The 21,200-nt window shown below is 48.5% G+C and overlaps 1 protein-coding gene across 2 annotated transcripts; it reads left to right on the top strand.

Moving 5' to 3' along the window:
• The first annotated feature begins 16,133 nt into the window (after positions 1-16,133).
• Positions 16,134-19,903, top strand: BAX (BCL2 associated X, apoptosis regulator). Of its 2 annotated transcripts, XM_082710461.1 has the most exons (6): positions 16,134-16,268; positions 16,844-16,895; positions 16,986-17,132; positions 17,532-17,667; positions 19,143-19,247; positions 19,633-19,903. In XM_082710461.1, exons 1-6 carry the CDS (start codon positions 16,235-16,237, stop codon positions 19,735-19,737), a joined length of 579 nt encoding a protein of 192 aa, XP_082566587.1. In that variant the 5' UTR covers positions 16,134-16,234; the 3' UTR covers positions 19,738-19,903. The 2 variants fall into 2 exon arrangements, with proteins under 2 accessions (XP_082566587.1, XP_082566588.1); XM_082710462.1 differs by lacking the exon at positions 16,844-16,895 and having other exon boundaries at positions 16,168-16,268.
• Positions 19,904-21,200: the final 1,297 nt, after the last annotated feature.

The raw sequence follows: 21,200 nt of genomic DNA, 5'->3' as shown, positions 1-21,200 counted from the left end.
CCACCCAGGTGCCCCTTGCCTTCAGTTTCAGTGGCCTTATTGGCAAAGCCTGGGTCATAGGCCCCTCTGTGCAGCAGGTTTAGGATGTCCGTCCCACTAACATTACAAGCAGTTGGGCGGGGGCTATGTGTGGGTGGCTGATCAGCCAATTAGGGTTAACTCTGTGCTCTAAGCAAGGTCTAACTTTCCTATTTTTCTGTAATAGTTTGTGTCAGTTCGGTGATGTTGCAGTAACACCCCCCAGATCTCAACTTAGTAAACAGGTGTATGTCTCACTGGTGTTATGTATTAGCTGAGGGTTCTGGTCTGTGTACGTCTGGTATCTAGGCTAATAGGACCACTAGCATCTGGAATCCCGCCAGTCACTGTGGCCAAGGAAAGAAAGTTCTGGAGGCTTTGGTACCAGAATTTAAATGCCCTAACACATAAACAACATACATAACCTCTTGTAATTCATTGGCAAAAGCTAGTCACATGACCTTGATGAGCCAGAGAGAGCCCAGGAAGTCCAACTCTACCAGGCTCTAGAAGATGGAGGTGGATACCTTGGGTTTACACTAGCAATTCCAACTTGGAGCAAATAAGAGAGACCAGACATCAATCAAATGAGTTTTCTATTATTTTCTATTCCAAGTCCCCTTATACATTGTTCAGCTATCACTACACTGGTTTCAGCCCTCTGCTTGCTTGGTTTCCATCTTTTGTGTGGCAAACATGGCTAACATCACTGTAATCCCTCACTTAAATGATGGGAAAGTATTCGGGGACATATGGCTGCTGAGCTAAAGACTACATTTCCCAGGATCCCTTGCAACTAGGTCTTGCCACATGGGTAGGTGCTGGCCAATGGGATGTATACAGCATCTGAGTTCCAGCCTTTTTTAAGCAAAGAGGATGGTCTCCCTTTCAACCTCTCCCTGATACTGGAGTAGAGATGTGTTGTTGGGCATTGGTGTGTCAGTCGTACACCATAAGACAGAAGACACGTTTGCAGATGGTGGAGCCACAAGCTAGAAAGTTAGAAGAAAGACACACAATGGAAGTGGTCAGGTCCTGAGGCTGCAGCGGGAGCTGGCAAGCCAGAGACCCAGGGGAACTGATGTTTAGTTCCAGTATCAAGTCCAAAGGCTGGAGTACCAGGTGCACGTCTCCTCAGGAGGCCTGCAGCTTGAGATGCAAGAAGAACTGATGTTTCAGCATGAGACCGAAGGCAGGAGGAAGGCTGGTGTCCCAGTTCAGAGGCAGTCAGGCAGAAAGAATTCTTTCTTACTCTGAGGAGGGTCTGCCTTTTGGTTCTAGTCAGGCCTTCTCCTGATTGGATGGTCTCACCCACAGGAAGGAACTTTTAGTTTGCTTTACTAAGTCACCAATGTAAATGTTATGTCACCCAAAATACCCTCACAGAAACACCCCAAAAATATAAGGCCAGATTTCTGGATATTCTGTGGCCCAGCCAAGCAGATAGAAAGTTAAACACACACTCCCTGACCTTGGAACTTCCCTCCCTATGTTCATATCACATGGGATGGCATCTTCTTGGACTTCCCATGAGAGGTCAATAAGCTTCATTGATGTTTAAGTCACTGTCACATTAGCCTTTCCTAAAGCTGAATTAGTGGGCTGCCTTGCATTTTCCTGAGATCTCTCCTGTCCCACTCACTTCCCCTCTCACTGGAGTTCCTCTTGTTCCTCTTCCCTTGAAACTGAATGTGCTCATGACTCAGCCATAGTCACTGCAACATGGCAGAAAGTCAACCCCCACGACTTGTGCAGTTGTCAAGAAAGGCCATGCAACGTCTTCCTTGCAAGCTGAAATACTCTTGAAACCTTCAGCCATAATGCCCGAAGCCCAGCCATCCTGAAGCCACCAAGCCACGACAAAGCCCGAACTAACCCACACAGAAACCATGCGGAAAGCCTGGAGACTCCGTGAGGAAGGAGATTCTCAGCCAGTGGGTTCCAGCTGCCACAGACTCTACTGTTCCAGCCCCACTGCTGTCTGACTAAAAACACTGAGTGGCCCCAAGCTGGAACTGCCCAGCTAAGCCTTTCCTGATTCCATCACCCACGGGCCTATGAAAAATAATAAGATGATTCCTGTGGTTTGAAGCTGCGAATCTCTGGGATGATTTGTTATGCAGCAGTAGCTGACTGGAACACCTGATACCACAGCTTTTAGAACATGAGAGATGGATTCATTTTCAGTACGTTGAAGCAAACAGAACCCCCAGATCCTACCTAGTAGTCCCCACCCTGCAAAATTTCCTAGGTCAGCCACCAGGGCCCACTGCTCCTGAATAACTTTGCACCCACAACATAAAGGGCTCCTCATCTCCCGGTGCTGGTTTCTATGGTGGATTTCAGTGACCTCTATTTCCTGGTCTTCATGTCCTTGTGTCTCCCCCTCCTGTGGGTGTGCTGGATCTAGTGATTTGCTAAAGGCCAGGGGGGTTGGGATGTCCCTTCTGGGACTAAGTGATAGTAGCGGACGTCAGCCCTCCTTACACTCCTGTTTGCTCACTGTGATGCCGTGTTGTGAAGAGGTCCCACGACAAGGAAATAAGGATAGCCTGTGGCCAGCAGCCAGCAAGGAATGGAGGCCTCAACCCAACCTATCTCTAGGAACTGAGTCTTCCCAATAACCATGCAAGCATGGTTGGAAATGGGGGTGCCTGGGTGGCTTAATTGGTTGGGCATCTGCCTTTGGCTCAGATCATGATCCTGAGACTCTGGAATTGAGCCCCACATTAGGCTCCCTGCTCAGAGAGGAGTCTGCTTCTGCTTCTCCCTCTCCCACTCCCCTTGCTCATATTCTCTCTCTCTCTTAAATAAGTCCATACAATCTTTAAAAAAAAAAAAAAAAAAAAAGGTTGGAAATGGATCCTTCCCCAGCTGAAACTTTGGATGAGACCAGAACCCCAGCTGACCCCTTTTTGATAGCCTTGGGAGAGAATGTGAAGCAGGGACCCCAGGGAAGCCACACCCAGATTCCAACTATCATTTACATCTTGTAATATAAGTCTATAACTTTAAAATATCTGTACATTATATTTTTCTTTGTTAGAAAAGTCTTAAAATACCAGTTTCTCACCTCTTTGGATGTACTGTAAGTAGCAGATCCTATTAGCTTCATTGTCCTTTTTTTTTGTTTTATTAATTTACTTGAGAAAGAACAGGGGTGGGAGAGGCAGAAGGAGAGGGAGAAACAGACACCCCACTGAGCAGGGAGCCCCCACCCAGGGCTCAATCCCAGGACCCCAGAATAATGACCCAAGCCAAAGGCAGATGTTTAAACCACTGAACCACCCAGGCGCCCCACCTTCATTGTCTTGTAATAACGTGTAAGAGAGGGGCACCTGGGGGGCTCAGTCAGTTAAGCAGCTAACTCTTAGTTTCAACTCAGGTCATGATATCAGGGTTCTGGGATAGAGCCCTGTGTTGGATTCCCTGCTCAGTGGGGCATCTGCTGGAAGATTCTCCCTCTCCCTCCCTCTGCCCATGCTATTTCTCTCTCCCCCCTCTCTGAAATAAATAAATACATATTTTTTAAAAAACATGTAAGAGATTTTTCATTACCAGGGAGCCATGGGAGGGCTGCGAGCAGGGGAAGGCTATGGTCAGCTCTGGGTATATAGTAAGATCCTTCTAAGTCCGTGTGGGGGGATGCACTAGAGGGGAGGGACTGGAGGCAGGGAGGACATGGAAGAGGCTGGGACCTATGAGTGAGGCTGAGTAAGAAAGGTCTTGTCCGAATGACACAGCTGTCAAGCTGAACACCTGAGAGCATCCAGGAGAACTCCTGTGCAACTCTAGAAAGTTCAGCTCCTTCTCTGGGCCTCAGTGTCCTCATCTGTGAATAGGCCTTTGTTGTCCGGGATGACTTAGTCATCTATCGCTGTGAAATGAATCACTCCCAAACCTTCAGGCTTAAAACAGCAATAAATATTATCTCACACCGTTCCTGGAGGTTGGAAATCCACACGTGCCTTAGCTGGGTGCTTCAGGTTCAGGGCCTCAATCAGGACACTGGTAAGGGGAGAGAAGGGAACAGAAGAACACTGGCTGAGTGCAAAGCAGAAGCCAACACCCTGTAACCCCGCCACCCCTCCCACCCTCCACTCCCCCCCACCCCCTACTTCTCCACCCCTTACAATCCCACCTCACCCTCACCCCTACCCCCTCCCACACCCCCTCCCCGCCCCGCCCTAGGACAAGTGTGACACTCTTCCAGGAATCTCCCAACTATCTGAATGTTAACACCTTGTTAGAGGGGAAAAACCACCTGAACTTGACAATGGCAAGGGCTCAGGTATCTTGTAGATCCTCTTTAGCATATGAAAGTTCTTTTGAAAACTCCTTTTTTCCTACCTCCCCCTCCCAACTTGTAGGTTTATAACGGGCCACCCCTCGTGACTCTAGTGGAGTACTTTCTGCCCAGGGGTGTTCTCCGCTTGCTGGTGACCTTTTTGCACCAAAGATGTCTCAAGAACTCTTTTTGGGCCATTGGCTTCCAGCCCTAACCCTAAGGTATTTCTAACAACATCCGGCAACCATGCAGGGACTTCGAGCTTCAGTGCAAACTTGGTGAGTCCTTTCTCTCCTCTTCCTTCAATCTCATTTCAGGGGTCTTTCAGGGAGTGCAGTCTTACTGGAACGTTTCCCTGCCAGTTGCTCAGGTTGCTGTCCTCTAGCCTGTGGCTTCTGTACGGGGAGGAGAAAGTCTGCCTTTTGGCTGGAAGTTAGTACCCTGGCCGGGATGGTAATAAGACCCAGCAACTTGATGCCCTCTCTTCATTCCTGTCCTTAATACAAAGTCGTCTGTCCTGGGCATGGGACAGCCACCTGAGTCATCAGGACAGCTGCCAGTGTTAAGACTCCCACGTGAGGTTTCCTCCCGACTGATCTAATGCGATCCCTTCCATATCCCTGGTCCAGCGGCTTCTGGTGGAGCGATAGTCACTGGAATCCTGCCAAAACCAGTATCCGATGGAATTAAAACCCAACCAGGGACCATTTCCTAGGGAAGTTGGCTGAAAGGACAGCGTATGTTGCAATGTCGCTTAGACCATGGTGGATGTCCGTCTTTACTGTTTTCCGTCAATGTTCTCAACTAACTACTTAAAACTACTAAATTGGGTCATTTCCCCTTGTAAAACGTTTCTAGTATTTTCCATGGGTTAAAATGGCAGGGCAGTACGCAGCCTCCAGGGACACACGATAGCAGGGCAGGGGTGTTTATGTCCCTTCACCAGGCACCCATCAGCAGCCTGGGATACCGGCATCCCTCCTATGGGCCTTTTAGGGCGGAATGCCTTCATGGGAAAGCCAGATTGCGATTAATAGTGATGTCTTGTTTGAGGGACGCCTCAGGTCGCTTTTGACACCCGGGAACTTCTGACATAACCCTGCGTGGGACACTATCTAGGAGGGGGGTGGGGGGAATGTGGTAATGGACATTATTTTTTTGGAAGCATGGTCTCTGTAGGCTTCCCAAGAACTTTCCCTTGGGGAGTCTTTAACGCACTGGAAACAATTCGGATTGCAAAACTGAGGAAAGGACAGGGCTCCCGTAACACCGCATGGTCTCAGTGGGATCTGTCAGAGAGATCTCTTTTGTAGGAAATAGGGCAGAACTGGTCGGCTAGTAAACTCCCTCCTGACATATCGGGGGTAATTATCCAACCTCTTCCGAATAAACCCAGGCTGCTGGAGGGAGAGTGGGAGAGGGAGAAGCAGGCTCCCGGCTGAGCAAGGAGCCTGATGTGGGGCTCAATGTGGGGCTTGATCCCAGGACCCCGGAATCATGACCCGAGCTGAAGGAAGATGCTTAACTGAGCCACCTGGGCGTCCCCGGGTTGCTGGAGGGAAACGCAGACCCTCTCTAGCAAAGGGGACCCTGACTCTCCTCCTCTCTGTTCCTCCTAACAGATGTGGGGGCTTCTCCCTCACTCATTCCCTGGTTAATGGTGATAACAGGAGCCAGGTATGTTTAGTCTCCCTCAGGACGGGGACTTCAAGGAATATTCCCAGGCAGCTTCTGAAACTCCCTTCGTTTTGGGAAATTCCCTGTGTTCTCTGGCCGGACATGGACTGCCTGTTCCCCACTTGTTGGCAGCGAAACATGGCATCTGCTTCTCTGTTGGAGCTGAGGAGCTCTAGGACGGGGAACGCTTCTCTCTCTGCCTTCTGCCAGCACTTTGCCTCTTTTCCCCCTGTTTCTGTACCACCTTGGGTGTGGCCTGTAAACCTGGGTTCACGGCCATCCTCGATGCTTCCAGAACTGTTGGCTCCTCCTCTTACCCTCACTGTCCAGGAGTGAGAATAGCACTTCCTGGACTTAACACGGCCTAGTCCAGATTTCCCCACCCACGTCTCAGCTAAAAACTGACAATAGGGAGGATAATTCAATATTTAAACTAAGTTAAGTTGGTTGTTTTAATTAAGATAGCAATGTCTCGGGTCACCTGGGTGGCTCAGTGGGTTAAGCCTCTGCCTTCGGCTCAGGTCATGATCCCAGGGTCCTGGGATCGAGCCCCGAATCAGGCTCTCTGCTCAGCGGGGAGCATGCCCCCCACCCCCCTGCCTGCCTCTCTGCCCGCTTGTGATCTCTGTCAAATAAATACATAAAATCTTAAAAAAAAAAAAAAGACGACGTCTCAGGTTACCACCAGTAAACGTGAAATTCTTATACTCTGTCAAGGTTTACTGAAGGTCAGAGTGTTATCTCTGTTGCCAGTTGTTAGTAAAACGATGACTTGAAATGATGAATTGTCTGTCTCATCATAGTTTTCATGATTAATTGCTACAATATATTTCAAAGGCTTTGGTATCCTGAAACTTGAAAGTTTTGCTTGGATGATAAATGGGATGAAACTCTTTGGACATCTGGGTCTTTTCCAAATCAGATAAAGTGCTAAATCATTGATACCTGGACATAGGTTTTGTGCTTTTGACTTCTTACGGCAAAGAAACTGAGGATGTTTAAATCTGTTGGTAAACACGTTTTGTGCTTAATTTTGCCATCCAAAGAACACTGTTTTAACAGGTCACAACTGGTTACTACTTGGTCATCATTGGGGACTACCGTGTTTGTAAGAGTGCAAAATTCTGCTAAGTGTGATTAAGACTTATGGAAATAAGGGAAACAACTCTAGAAAAGTAGAAGATATGTAAGAAAGATTTAAGGAATGGGAATGCATTTTTGTTGATGGTAAAAGAAGGTACTTTTGTCCTAAATGAGATTGGTTGTTTGGAAAGAAATGACGTTGGACAAAATTTGATTGCAAAGGAAAGTTGTAGGACATTTAGGAAAGGAAAACTCCAGAATAGAATTTTAGGTGTGGTCAGGACAAAGATCGAAATGAATGGATTTTAAAAGTACACTGGTATAACACTGAAAAGTCTGCTTTCTCTCGGTTCAAACAGTTTTTTCTCCAATTGTTGGTCCGCTCTTGATTAAGAAAATGTAAATAGTTGTTTCCTTTTTGCCAGCCCAGAAAAACACAGTTTCTGTGTTTTTCCTTTATCAGATCTTTAACATCCTGAATCCCATTTAGGCATGTGCTTTTAAAGTTTCTGAGGGTTTTGTTTAAAGATTTTATTTATTTCAGGCAGAGAGAAAGAAAGAGAGGGCAAGGGAGAGGGGTAGAGAAACAGGCTCTCCACTGGGCAGGGGCCAATCCCAGGACTCTGGGATCACGACCCGCGCCAAGGCAGACGTTCAACCGACTGAACCTCCCAGGTGCCCCACAAAGTTCTAAGGTTTCAGCAAACTTCCCCAAGATTTAAATCATGAACAGTCTTGTTGATTGATGAGGCTTATTTGTGTGATATGTTACCTTCTCGTTCTGGTTATTGAGTGTTAAGTGTCAGAATAACTTGAGTTTCCTTGTCAGTCATATCATAGTGAACTCTGATATCAGAATCATTAACACTGTCCGTTTGGGGGATTTTTTGGTTTTGTTTCGTCATTTGTAATTGTTCTTACTATCTTGCAAAATGAGTTCATCTTCAAGGAGGTTCATATAAAAGACTTACAAGGGGGCGCCTGGGTGGCTCAGTGGTTGGGCCGCTGCCTTCGGCTCAGGTCATGATCCCGGGGTCCTGGGATCGAGCCCCGCATCGGGCTCTCTGCTCAGCAGGGAGCCTGCTTCCTCCTCTCTCTCTCTGCCTGCCTCTCTGCCTACTTACGATCTCTGTCTGTCAAATAAATAAATAAAATCTTAAAAAAAAAAAAAATAAAAGACTTACAGGACAATACAGGCATTCCGTATCTTTAAGATCAGAACTGAAATGAGTAAGAATTTCCAGAACTAACCAAAAGCTGCATTCGAACTGAACAAAAATCAGTGACATTAGACTAAATGAACTAAAAAGATTATAATTCTTGTGGCTCTTGTCTGAAACATTGCTGGTTTTCTAATGTTCACTCTTCCAGATTAAGAATTCTTTTTCTTGGGGCGCCTGGGTGGCTCAGTGGGTTAAGCCGCTGCCTTCGGCTCGGGTCATGATCTCAGGGTCCTGGGATCCAGTCCCGCGTCGGGCTCTCTGCTCGGCAGGGAGCCTGCTTCCCTTCCTCTCTCTCTGCCTGCCTCTCTGCCTACTTGTGACCTCTCTCTCTCTGTCAAATAAATAAATAAATCTTTTAAAAAAAAGAATTCTTTTTCTTAAGATAACTGTGACTCATAAAAACGTGTTAAAGTATTCATTTGTAAACAGATCTCTACCTGTACCCTCTAAGATTCAAAAGGTCTCAGTAAGTATTCTTTCCTCCATGGCAGTCATATTCATTTCTTAAGTTCCGTAAGAATCTGTTCTCCTTGTAAGAGGACACTATTGGAAACAATTGGTTATTTTACCAAGACTTTGGCTGGAATGTCATATTTGAGAAGGACGTCCATAGACTCCGAAAGGACCAGACAGCTTAAGGTGGAGCCGTAAAGCCCCTTGGAAACATTGGCCTGGTACTTTGCTTACAGAGTTCCCAGCAGCCCGAATGTCCCTTCCTGGCAGGTACAGGACCCTCAAGACACCTTAGGGACCTCGTGAAGAGGAATTCATCCAAATCTACAGATAACTGCCAACATGCTTGGTGGTAAGCTCTTGGCTTGGCTTCTAGGCCTGGAGAGGCTACTAAAAGTTCAACCTAGAGATTCCTTTAAAAAAATTCTGACAGGGGCACCTGGGTGACTCAGTGGTTAAGCCTCTGCCTTTGGCTCAGGTCATGATCCCAGCGTCCTGGGATCGAGCCCCACATCGGGCTCTCTGTTTGGTGGGGAGCCTGCTTCCCCCTCTCTCTCTGCCTGCCTCTCTGCCTACTTGTAATATCTCTCTGTCAAATAAATAAATAAAATTTAAAAAATTTCCAGCAAATCAGATGCTAAAAGAGCTATATGATCACTCATTGTTCTTGCTGAGTGTATGTAAATAATTAGGCCAAGTTTGCTAAAATTGGACTCGTTTTGCAAACAAATCAGTCCTAATTCGGCTATCTCTGGAAATGAAGGTTATTTTAGAGAAAGGAATTATGTTTAAATAACCCACTTTGTGGATGTTAAATTCTAGACCTTGACTGTCTTCAAATGTTTGTCATTTGCCTAAGCTAGACAGCTTGAGGGAAACTTCAGAGAAAAGCACAATAGCTCGTTTATAATCTTCCTGCTTTTTCTTCTGTGGGGATAATAACAGCCCCTCATGGGCACACGATTACTTAAACAACTGGAGAATGGAATAGATTCCCCACCAATTGTACAACTCAGCTATCACTTTGGCCAGTTCCCCATGGCTGGGATGACAAAAATCCTTTCCTAAAAGCCAGAGCATGCCCCACTCCGGGGTTAACTGTGGTCTTACTGGAGATAATGGATGACCTCACTTTCTTTATGATCGGATTGCATAATGTGCTTGGGAATGCCCTTATTTCTTAGTTAAGTCTTCCTCCACTTGCCAGTGATTCCTTGTAATTAGGATATTAACACTTAACCCCAAAGAGGTCTTCTTAATTGTTTCATCCCTCACAGCCATATTTATCCTAGAAGCCACCTCTCTTGCAAGAGTTGCAAGCAAAGGCGTTAGCAAAGTACATACAAAAGAGCCTCAAAGCTCACTATTGGACAGTCCCTGACTGTAATGACTTCACATCAGTCCCAGAGTGTCTTTGAAACCAAAGGCCACCAACGGATGATGGAGGCAGACTTATGCATTTTTTTTTAAAGATTTTACTTATTTGATACAGAGAGAGAGATCACAAGCAGGCAGATAGAGAGAGAGAGAGGGGGGAAGCAGGCTCCATGCCAAGTAGAGAGCCCGATGCGGGGCTCGATCCCAGGACCCTGAGATCATGACCTGAGCCAAAGGCAGAGGCTTTAACCCACTGATCCACCCAGGCACCCCCAGACTTATGCTTTATATAGATCCCCCTGAAATAATCCTTGACCCGTCAGACTTTAAACCCAGCTACCCAAGCTTGGACCTGACCATCGTCCTTCTGTAGAGCATAACTGTTAAGAGGTTATTCATCTTGTTGATGCTAGTCAGCCAGATTTTAAAGATGCCCACATTGAAAAGACAGATGACCCTTGGTTTACTGATGTCAGTAGTTTATGGAAAAGAGACTAAGAAAAGCTGCGTATGTGTGCTGCCCACTTTATGGTTTTAGGGTATGTGTGGTGCTTTGCAATTGCCAAAGCCTTAAAAATTAATATTGATACTGACTCTAGATGTGCTTTCCTAGTCCTACGTGTCTGTGGAGCAGTTTGGAAGAAAGGGGGGTTATTATCAAGCTGTAACTCCCCAGTCAAATAGGGGCTGGAAATATTACTCTTCTTAAGGCTGGTACACACCTGCCTAAGGAGATAGCTGTAATTCACTGCAAAGGACATCAAAGGATATGACCTTGGGGCGCCTGGGTGGCTCAGTAGGTTAAGCCTCTGCCTTTGGTTCAGGTCATGATCTCAGGGTCCTAGGATCGAGTCCCGCATTGGGCTCTCTGCTTGGCAGGGAGCCTGATTCCTCCTCTCTCTCTCTCTCTGCCTGCCTCTCTGCCTACTTGTGATCTCTCTCTGTCAAATAAATAAAATGTTAAAAAAAAAAAAAAAAAGGATATGACCTTAGGAACCAGTAGAAAGGAATACAGGGTTTTACACCAGGCCATTGATATGGGTAAAAGGCCTTAGAGGTGACAGAAACTTTGCAAAGAAAAACTGTCCCTGGGCGCCTGGGTGGCTCAGTGGATTGGGCCACTGCCTTCGGCTCGGGTCATGATCTCAGGGTCCTGGGATCGAGTCCCGCGTCGGGCTCTCTGCTCAGCGGGGAGCCTGCTTCCCTCTCTCTCTCTCTCTGGCTGCCTCTCTGTCTACTTGTGATTTCTCTCTGTTAAATAAATAAATCTTTAAAAAAAAAAAAAGAAAAAAAAAGAAAAACTGTCCCTATATTTGGACTCCCTTTATCCATACAAAGTAACAGCAGACTGCCTTTTATTATACATTCAAAAGATGGCTCTCCAAAACTCAACAGTCCTAGATGTCTTGGCTGTAGTTACAGAAACCCAGAACTACAGGACTGTCTTCTAACAGGACCCAGTGGCTCTGTAGCCCTAACTTGTGTCCATAGCTTTCCCCAAGCTAGACAGGCCACTGTACTCTGGGTTTTGCCTGGATGCACAGACGCATTATTAAAACCATCACCAACCCAGCCAGCCTTGCAAATATAAAACAATGGTGGACACGGTTTGTATTACGTTAGTATAGCCTCCGAGCGGCCATCTTTGTTCCCTCTTTGAGACCTGAAGATGTTGCTTGGTTCATGGAAGTTCTTAAGTACATAGGAAAGGCCCTGAACGATCCCCACGATAGCATCTGTTTGCTACACGCTGAGATGACACAAATGCGTAAAGCTAGTTCTGCAAAATAGAATGGCATTAGATGTTTCAACTGTTACACAAGGTGAAACTTGGGCTAGCATAAAATGGGGGCGCCTGGGTGGCTCTCATTGGGTTATAGCCTCCGCCTTCGGCTCAGGTTGTGATGCCAGAGTCCTGGGATCAAGGTGCTTCCTCCTCTCTCTCTGCCTGCCTTTCTGCCTACTTGTGATCTCTGCCTGTCAAATAAATAAAATCTTTTAAAAAAAATGCTGTGTATTCAGTCCAGATAACCACAAAATACTTCTGGGTTTCTCCCTGATGTAAATACTAAAATTGGCACTTTAATCCCTCTCTTTCCTTTTTTTTTTTTTTTAAAGATTTTATTTATTTATTTGACAGAGAGAGATCACAAGTAGGCAGAGAGGCAGGCAGAGAGAGAGAGGAGGAAGCAGGCTCCCCGCCGAGCAGAGAGCCCGATGTGGGACTTGATCCCAGGACCCTGAGATCATGACCTGAGCCGAAGGCAGCGGCCCAACCCACTGAGCCACCCAGGTGCCCCCCTCTCTTTCCTTTAATGATTGATTAAATACCTGGACTGGGAAGGATTTTTGTCAACTACCAAAGAACTCTTACTTGAGCATCTTTTTTTATTTTTTAAAGATTTTTATTTATTTATTTGACAGAGATTACAAGTAGGCAGAGAGGCAGGCAGGGGTGTGGGGGTAAGCAGTCCTCCTGCTGAGCAGATAGCCTGATGTGGGGCTAATCCCAGGACCCTGGGACCATGACCTGAGCCAGAGGCAGAGGCTTTAACCCACTAAGCCACCCAGGTGCCCCTTAGTTGAGCATCTTTTTCTTTTTGTTTCGCTAACCACGTTTTGCGATTTTCTCCCATGTCTTTCCACTGGGTATTGACTGCTTTGCTGCCATAACTTCACGTCAACTGATGAGCCTTTCCACTCGGGAAGATTCCTTGAGCAGTTTCCCCTGGACTCAGCTGCCTCTGCCTTTTGCAGCTCCCCTGTACATTCCCCAGCTAACCAGTATTGATGCATAGGGAGGGACTTCTCTAGGCCCCTATTCAGCAGGAAGAAATTACAGAAGATGAGACCTTCCACCTTCAACAAACTTAAAGGTTGAAGGATCAAAATTTTCAGGGGGTTGATAATGAGGGAACAGAAGGCTGCCTGAAGACAAAGCAGAAGTTCACACTACGTGATCTCATCCTGCTACTGGGTGGGCCCCGGGTGACACTCTTCAGGAATCTCCCAACTATCTATCTTCTTCCTTTTTAAATTTTTATTTATTTATTTATTTAAAAATATTTTTATTTATTTATTTGGCAGAGATCACAAGCAGCAGAGAGACAGGCAGAGAGAGAGAAGAAAGCAGGCTCCCTGCTGAGCAGAGAGCCCAAAGCAGGGCTCCATCCCAAGACCCTGGGATCATGACCTGAGCCGAAGGCAGAGGTTTTTTTTTGTTTTGTTTTTTGTTTTTTAAAGATTTTATTCATTTATTTGACAGACAGAGACCACAAGTAGGCTGAGAGGCAGGCAGAGAGAGAGAGAGAGAGAGGAGGAAGCAGGCTCCCCACTGAGCAGAGAGCCCGACGACGTGGGGCTCGATCCCAGGACTCTGGGATCATGACCTGAGCCGAAGGCAGAGGCTTTAACCCACTGAGCCACCCAGGCGCCCCATCTTCTTCTTCTTCTTTTTCTAAATTAACATATAATGTGTTATTGCCCCGGGGTACAGGTCTGCAAATCATCAGGCTTACACATTTCACAGCACTCACCATATCACATACCCTCCCGAGTGTCCATAACCCCACCACCCTCTCCCTACCTCCCTCCCCCCAGCAACCCTCAGTTTGTTTTGTGAGATTGAGTCTCTTACAGTTTGTTTTTCTCCTGATCCCATCTTATTTTTTCCTTCCTTACCCCCCCACAGCCACCTGCCTGCCTCTCAAATTCCTCCTACCAGAGAGATTATATGATAATTGTCTTTCTGTGATTGACTAATTTTGCTCAGCACAATACCCTCTAGTTCCATCTGCATTGTTGCAAAGGGCAAGATTTCATTTCTTCTGATGGCTGCATAGTAATCCATTGTATATATATACCACACCTTCTTTATCCATTCATCTGTGGATGGACATGTAGGTTCTTTCCATAATTTGGCTCTTGTGGACATTGCTGCTATGAACATTCGGGTGCATGTGTCCCTTTGGATCACTATATTTTTATCTTTAGGGTAAATACTGAGTAGTGTGATTGCTGGGTCGGAGGGTAGCTCTATTTTCAGCTTTTTGAGGAAAATCCATGCTGTTTTCCAGAGTGGCTGCACCAGCTTGCATTCCCACCAACACTGTAGGAGCGTTCCTCTTTGTCCGCATCCTCCCCAACATCTGTCATTTGCTGACTGGTTAATTTTAACCATTCTGACTGCTGTGAGGTGGTATCTCAGTGTGAGTTTGATTTGTATTTCCAGGATGCCAAGAGATGTAGGAATCTCCCAACTATCTTAACGTTAATGCCTTGCTAGAGGGGAAACACAACCGTGACTTGACAGTGGCAAGGCCTCCAGTATCTTGTAGGTCCTCTTTAGCATATGAAAGTTCTTTTGAAACCTTCATTTTTCCTTACCTTCCCCCCCAACTTGTAGGAGCCCCTATCAGGCTTCCTGCTCGACAGGAAGCCTGATTCTCAAACTAACACTCCCCCTGCTTGTGTTCCCTCTGTCAGGTAAAATCTTTAAAAAATAATAATAATAAATTGAGTGATCTGAGAGAGAGCACGACAGAAGTTGCAGTAACTTTTATGACCTAACTTTGGAAGTCACACTCTGTTATTTCCACAGTATCATACTGATCACGTTGCTCAGCCCTATTCAGTGTGGGAGGGGACCGAACCGGACTTGAATGCCTGGGGAGTAAAATCATCAGGAGCTTTCTTGGAGGTGGGTTTCAAGGTTCCAGTGTCTGGAAGGCATCTTCATTGTTACTTCAGAACTAAGAAGTTTTCTCCCCACTACTCAATGGCTGTACTGTTCAGTGGTCTGTAGCTACTTTAAAAGCCCTCTCTAGTTAAGGAAAAGGGAAGGCTAATTTACTGGGCTGGAATAATAGGCACAGATAACATTAGCTTCAAATAGGAAACACTGTTTCCTCCAAGGATATGCTGTCTTTCAGGAGACTTTGTTCCCTAAAATCATAAAGTATTGAAATTTTTATCAGTAAAAATGAAACATCCCACTTTTCCCTGTAGTCATTTGAAAACAAAGTAGCAGCCTAGATTTCCAGTCTAGGTGCAGAGCTTCACATAAAGGGTTTCTGGACCCAGTACTCCACATCTGGATTGACCGTGTAGTTTCCAGGGGATAGAAGACCTTGGTTCCATTTCACAGTCTGTGCCTGATGTTGACCCTGCCTTGAGCCCATCATTTAGTTGTCACCTAAGTTCTACCCTTCTGGCAGGTCCTATAGTAACTCTACCATTTCCTTTGTCAAGATGCTCCATGGTTTCTCTCTGTGTGATCTCTATCATCAGAGTGGGTCAGTAAACTTGACTTTGTCAGGCTGTGTTCTGGTGGTGGTGGTAGGCTGATGTATTAGGATTCTTAGGATCTTACTGCTACGGCTCCCACCCACCTTAGGACCTAGATACCTTCCCTTATATGCTCCACCGTTCATTATCTGACTCCAGTCTATTTTCTAATCTTTTTATTTTTTGTCAAAGGAGATACAGTTTCCATGTGGTAAAGTGCACATTTCGTATGTGCAGCTCCATGAATTTTTCAGCATGTTTACCCAAGTAATCATCACCTAGATCAAGATAAAGCTCATTTCAGGTCCCCCCAGGTGCCTGACTTGGGTCCTTCCCTTTCATACCCTTCCAGTCCCTCTGCATAGATTAGTTTTGCCACTTTTTGAACCTCACATTCCTTTTGTTTTCACAAAAACAACTCAAAATCATCTGAAACGTCCTGCTTCAGAGGATGATAACTTTGGCCTTCGGTGTTCCTTCTGTTCTGGCGAGAGCTCAGATCCCACCTGAAACTTCCAAAAATACTGCACAGAGGAATGAATGAAAGTTCACAGCTGCCTAGGAACAGGCAGCCGGTAGAAGAGCGCCACCGGCAGTTCCTACAGGGAAGTGCGGATTTCACGGTCACGTGATCGGGGCCAGCGGTCCCCCAGCAGGTGTGGCAGGTGTGTTCACGTGACCGGACGGGCCTGCGGGGCGACAGCGCGTGGTCGCCATTTTGCGGGGCGATCACGTGAGGAGGCACGCTCAGCGGGGCGGTCACGTGACCAGGGGCGTGCTGCGGCCGCCCGGGCGGACCCGGCGAGAGGCGGCGGCGGGAGCGGCGGTGATGGACGGGTCCGGGGAGCAACCCAGAGGCGGGGGTGAGGCAGGAGGCAGACGGGCGGGAGGAGGGCAAGCCCCCTCGCTGGCTGGCCCCACGATCCCTCCTGCCGGTCTGGGGCCGTGCGATCTCCAAGCACTCCGGGGCAGAAACTCCCGGATCGGGCGCTGCCAGCTTCCAACCCCCTCCCTTCCCGGGGGTTCCCGGCTCTCTGGCCTCTGTGCCCCGATTCCTTCCTGCCTGGTGCTCTCGGACTCCCGAGAAGCTGGAGACCCCAAAATCCAAGCCCCTGGGGCAGGCCCGGGCTTGTCGCCGGCACCACTTCCTGGTGGGAGGGGCGGGTTTCTCCTCTGCCCCTTCAGGCCAGGGGTCTGGATGCATGAAGCGTTCCCTCAGCCGCCTCTACCGGAAGAACGTAGGATACAGGCCTAGGCTCCCTGCCTTTTTCTCCATCAGGGACTCAGTTGTCCGGGCCCCTAAGTACTGTATCTACTAGGAACCCAGAAGTGCAGGACCTCCTAGTGTTGTCCTCCCTCAGAGATCATGAGCTACCCTAGTCCCTGGATCCCCTAGAATCCAACAGTCCAGGCACCTCTTCCCTCCTTTCTCCTCTAGGGCCCACCAGCTCTGAGCAGATCATGAAGACAGGGGCCCTTTTGCTTCAGGGGTGAGTTTGAGGTGTGATTATTGCTGAGCGGATTTGAGGAGTGATGCCCCATTCTGATTTTGCACCCCCCAAACTCCATTCCCACTCTAGTTTCATCCAAGATCGAGCAGGGCGAATGGGGGGAGAGACACCCGAGCTGGCCCTTGAGCAGGCGCCACAGGATGCATCCACCAAGAAGCTGAGCGAGTGTCTCAAGCGCATCGGAGATGAACTGGACAGTAACATGGAGTTACAGAGGTGTGGCCCCGGGGGCCCCAGGAATCCAGCCACTGGTCCTCTTCTCCCTCAGAACCCTGGAGTCCTGGCTCTCAGGCCCCCCTTCTCCTAGGAGTCTGGAGTTCAGACCGGCAGCCTCCTATTCTCTCAGACCCAGGGGTCCAGCTCCCCTCCCCACACCTTCTAGCACCCTGGACACTCAGCCATTCCCTCCTTCAGAATATTGAAACCCTCCCTCAGTCATTTTCCCCACAGTCCTAAGTGTCTGTCTCATTCCTTTCCCCCATGTTGGCCCCTTCTTTTTCACATCAGCTTGGCTTGAGCCTCAGTGTCCTTGTCTTTGGTACAAGGTGGATGTCAGGGTCTCTACATTATGCCTGATCTTTTCTCCCCAGCTCTGGCTTTCCTTCTTCCCTGCAGGATGATCGCAGCTGTGGACACAGACTCCCCCCGCGAGGTCTTTTTCCGAGTGGCAGCTGAAATGTTTTCTGATGGCAACTTCAACTGGGGTCGGGTCGTTGCCCTCTTCTACTTTGCCAGCAAACTGGTGCTCAAGGTGGGCAGCTGCAGGGCATGAGCCCCGGGAAGCTCCACTCAGACCTGAGAGGACCTGGGGGTTCTGAGGGCAACAAGCCCTGGGAAGCCCGTTTACCAGAGGGAATGGAGAGAGCTAAGGGCTGGTTGTTTGCACCTTCATTTATTCATGGAGCAAACATTTCTTGGGCCTACTATGTGCCTGACCTGTACTCGGCACCCGAGATGCAGTGCCAAACAGAACAGGCTAGGTCCCTGCTCTCTTGGAGCTCACATTGTCCAATGGGGCCAAAAGAAGTAAGCGAGGATGATGTAATGCAAAGTGGTTGGAACATTCTAAGAGCGAGTGACATTAAAGCCAAAGTTGTGGTGATCTAAGATCAGGGGCGGGGGAGGCATCCTGGGGCCACATCAAGTGCAAAGGTCGTGTGAGGCAGGCCAAGGGGCTGATGCATTGAGGGAAGACTTGAAGGCGTCTTGTGAGGGCCCCCATAGTCGATGTTAAATATGTTAACTTTGCTGTAAGCAAAAGGGGAGTGACTGGCTGGTTTTGAAACAGGAGAGTGAGGTGACCTGATTTGTAAATTTCAAGGATTGTTCTAGCAAGCAAAATGGTAATTGTACAATCTCAGCTGCAGGCATATGGCTGTTCACTGTGAAATCCTTTTAACTTCAAGATATATCGGGAGTGGAAGCCCAACAATTTTGGGGGGCTGTTTTGGGTAGAAGAGAGTATGGGGTAAAAGCTGGAAAGCTGTGAGGGGGGTACCTGTAGTAATTCTGGTTGATGACTGACTGACCTGGCATCCACTGGTAGCAGTGGAGGTGGGGAGTAGATTTCTTAATGTGTTTGCCAGATTCAGCTGGTAGGGCTTGAATGTTGGAGATGAGGGAGAGAGCGGTCAAAATGTTGATGGAGCTAAGGTATTGGGGACAATAGGAAGCAGCCAGATACATAAAGGGTGGGAAGGGGAAAGTTCAGGGAGATGGAAAGTCATTAGCAGGTATGTCTGGTCCTACCTAGTTTGAAGGTCAGGAAAGCTCTCTCTAGAGAAGTGACATTAGACCTAACATGAGAGCTTTGAGGGAGGAGTAAAAATTTGCTTGGTTGAAGCCTATTTAGATAGAAGAATCAGCATGTGCAAAGGTCCTGAGGCAGGGAAGAGTTGGTGGGAACGAAGATCCGGGAGAAGGTAAATGACACACAGAAAAGAAGTGGAAAATTGGAATGCAGTCAAGTCAGAGCCTTCATACAGGGCCGTGTGGGCTGAGAGAGGCCTTTTGGTCTTTACTGCCTGGGAAGCCACGGAAGGTATGTGAACAGGCAACTGATAACAAGATCCAGTTGACAATTCAGGAGGCTCATTCTGAGTAGGAGTGGAAGTAGACTGCAGCAGGGTACGAGGGGAGGTAGAGGTGAGAAAGGAGGCTTGGGGCCATTGTCCCCAGACAGTGGGGACAAGGCTCAGTCCCTAAGGCCCACCCTACTTCCTGTAGGCCCTGTGTACCAAGGTGCCCGAGCTGATCAGGACCATCATGGGCTGGACACTGGACTTCCTTCGAGAGCGACTGCTGGGCTGGATCCAGGACCAGGGTGGTTGGGTGAGGCCCCCTAACCCCCTCGCCCACTCCTCGGGTCTTCCCAAGCCCACTAGTGTTGCTCTCTCTGACTCTGGGTCATCAAACGGGGTCTGTAATGCCTTTCCTCACAGGTCTGAACAACTCTAATTTGTCTGGTATCCACTGACCTGTTGGTGATCCCTGACCTCCATATGACCTCTGACCTCTCAGTGACCTCTGACCCCACCAGTACCTTCTGTCCTTCCTGGTGCCTCCACTTCCTATGGCTTCCCTCTAGTTTTTTGATGATCCTTTGATCCCATTATCCATTCATCTTAGGGTTTTGCCCCCACTCATGCCCTATGACCACCTCCCTCCCTGATTCCTATGTGCTGGCTGCTGAAGTGACTGATGTCCCTGTCCACAGGACGGCCTCCTCTCCTACTTTGGGACACCCACGTGGCAGACAGTGACCATCTTTGTGGCTGGAGTGCTCACTGCATCACTCACCATCTGGAAAAAGATGGGCTGAGGCCACCAGCTGCCTTGGACTGTGTCTTTTCTGCATAAATTATGGCATTTTTCCGGGAGGGGTGGGATTGGGGGTCATGGGCATTTTTCTTACTTTTGTAATTATTGGGGTGGGGGGCACGGGGAGGAGTGGTCTTGGGGGGGCAATAAACCTCTTTCAGGCCACACTTCGGAGTCTGAATCACTGAGCCCACTTGCTGGCTGTCTAAGGAGACCTGTGTGCTGACAAACCTTCTTTGAAGGAGCCTGGTGCCCTCTGGGTTAGTGATGAGTTAGTGTCAGCTCTGCCTCCAGCAGCTTGGGGTCCTGAGGGAATTGAAGATCACTTGTGTGGAAGCCTGAGGTGTTGTGCTGGAGGCAGCAGTGGGCAAGGCCAAGGCAGGCAGTGGAGCCTGAGGCTTTAGGAAAAGAGAAGAGGCCCTGGAGAACTAGGGCATGGAAGCTTCTGCCATATGGATGGGAGGAAGTTGCACTTAACTGAGGTGGAGAATTGGGGTGGGGGTGGGGGGGGCGGTGGAGAGGCCTTGGGAGGAGGACTTACTGGACCAGGAGAGGGCTCTAGAGCCCTGTGGAGAAGCTAACTGGTTGGAATGCTGGAATCAGGTTCTGAGAGAGAGGACAAGGCCTGCACCTGTGCTGTGTGCTCCAAGGGGACAAGCTGGCCCAGTACCTGGGTGGGGCCCTCCAGGAGAGCTGGCCCTCATGAAGACACCGGAAAGCTGCCTTGCAGATTAGACACGGAAAAAGATACCAGAGATAAAGATCACTTGGTCATAGGGTCTGTTGTACCTTCTGTGTGGGTCTCTTCAATCTCTCGGTCTTCCCTCTGTCTCTCTGGGCCTCTTGTTTTCCCCCCTCCAATGATCTACCCCTCACCCCACCCTCAAGATCTCTGTCCTTCAGATCATCTTTGTCTCCCCACTTCCTCTCCCTCCACCAGTGAGCACTTCTGAAGCCAGCTCACTGCAGGTGGGGGCCTGCTGGAGGCTAAAGGTCTTTAGGCTGAGGTATGAAATTTGGTGAATGAGTAACTCAGGCCCCATTGTGACTGTGTGCCTGGGGCAACTGCCCCTCCCCCAGAGACTCTGCCCAGAGACACCAGGTCAGGGGAGAGCTGTAGGATGAGACAGCCATGAGGGGAGACTGAGTCAACTGCCCATAAAGAGGGGACACTATGACCACAGGCAGGAGCCCAGGAAAAACATCAAGGCAGCTAAAAAGACTATAAGATTCGGAGACCAAGCACACTCGCCTCTTGGGAGAGTGGGCCAGACCTGGTTCCCAGCCAGGCCTAGTTCTCAGGGTCCCAGCCGCTTTGCAGTCTGCCGCGGACATGAGGTCAGTCAGTGGCCCCACCCCGCCTCTGCCCGAGACCCTTCCCGCTGAGTTCAGCATGACTCAGCACTGCTGCTTCCCTGGCCACTGGCCCAGGCACCCCTTGACGACCCCAGATAACAGCCTGGT

This window comes from Mustela nivalis, assembly GCF_964662115.1.
Source record: "Mustela nivalis genome assembly, chromosome: 18".
Classification (NCBI taxonomy): domain Eukaryota; kingdom Metazoa; phylum Chordata; class Mammalia; order Carnivora; family Mustelidae; genus Mustela; species Mustela nivalis.
This window is presented reverse-complemented; position numbering and strand designations above follow the sequence as displayed.

Coding starts and splice junctions, on each gene's coding strand:
- BAX (XM_082710461.1), top strand. CDS start 16,235: ATGGACGGGTCCGGGGAGCAACCCAGAGGCGGGG. Junction 17,133..17,531: donor AGTAACATGGAGTTACAGAG/GTGTGGCCCCGG, acceptor TCTTCCCTGCAG/GATGATCGCAGCTGTGGACA. Junction 19,248..19,632: donor TCCAGGACCAGGGTGGTTGG/GTGAGGCCCCCT, acceptor CCCTGTCCACAG/GACGGCCTCCTCTCCTACTT.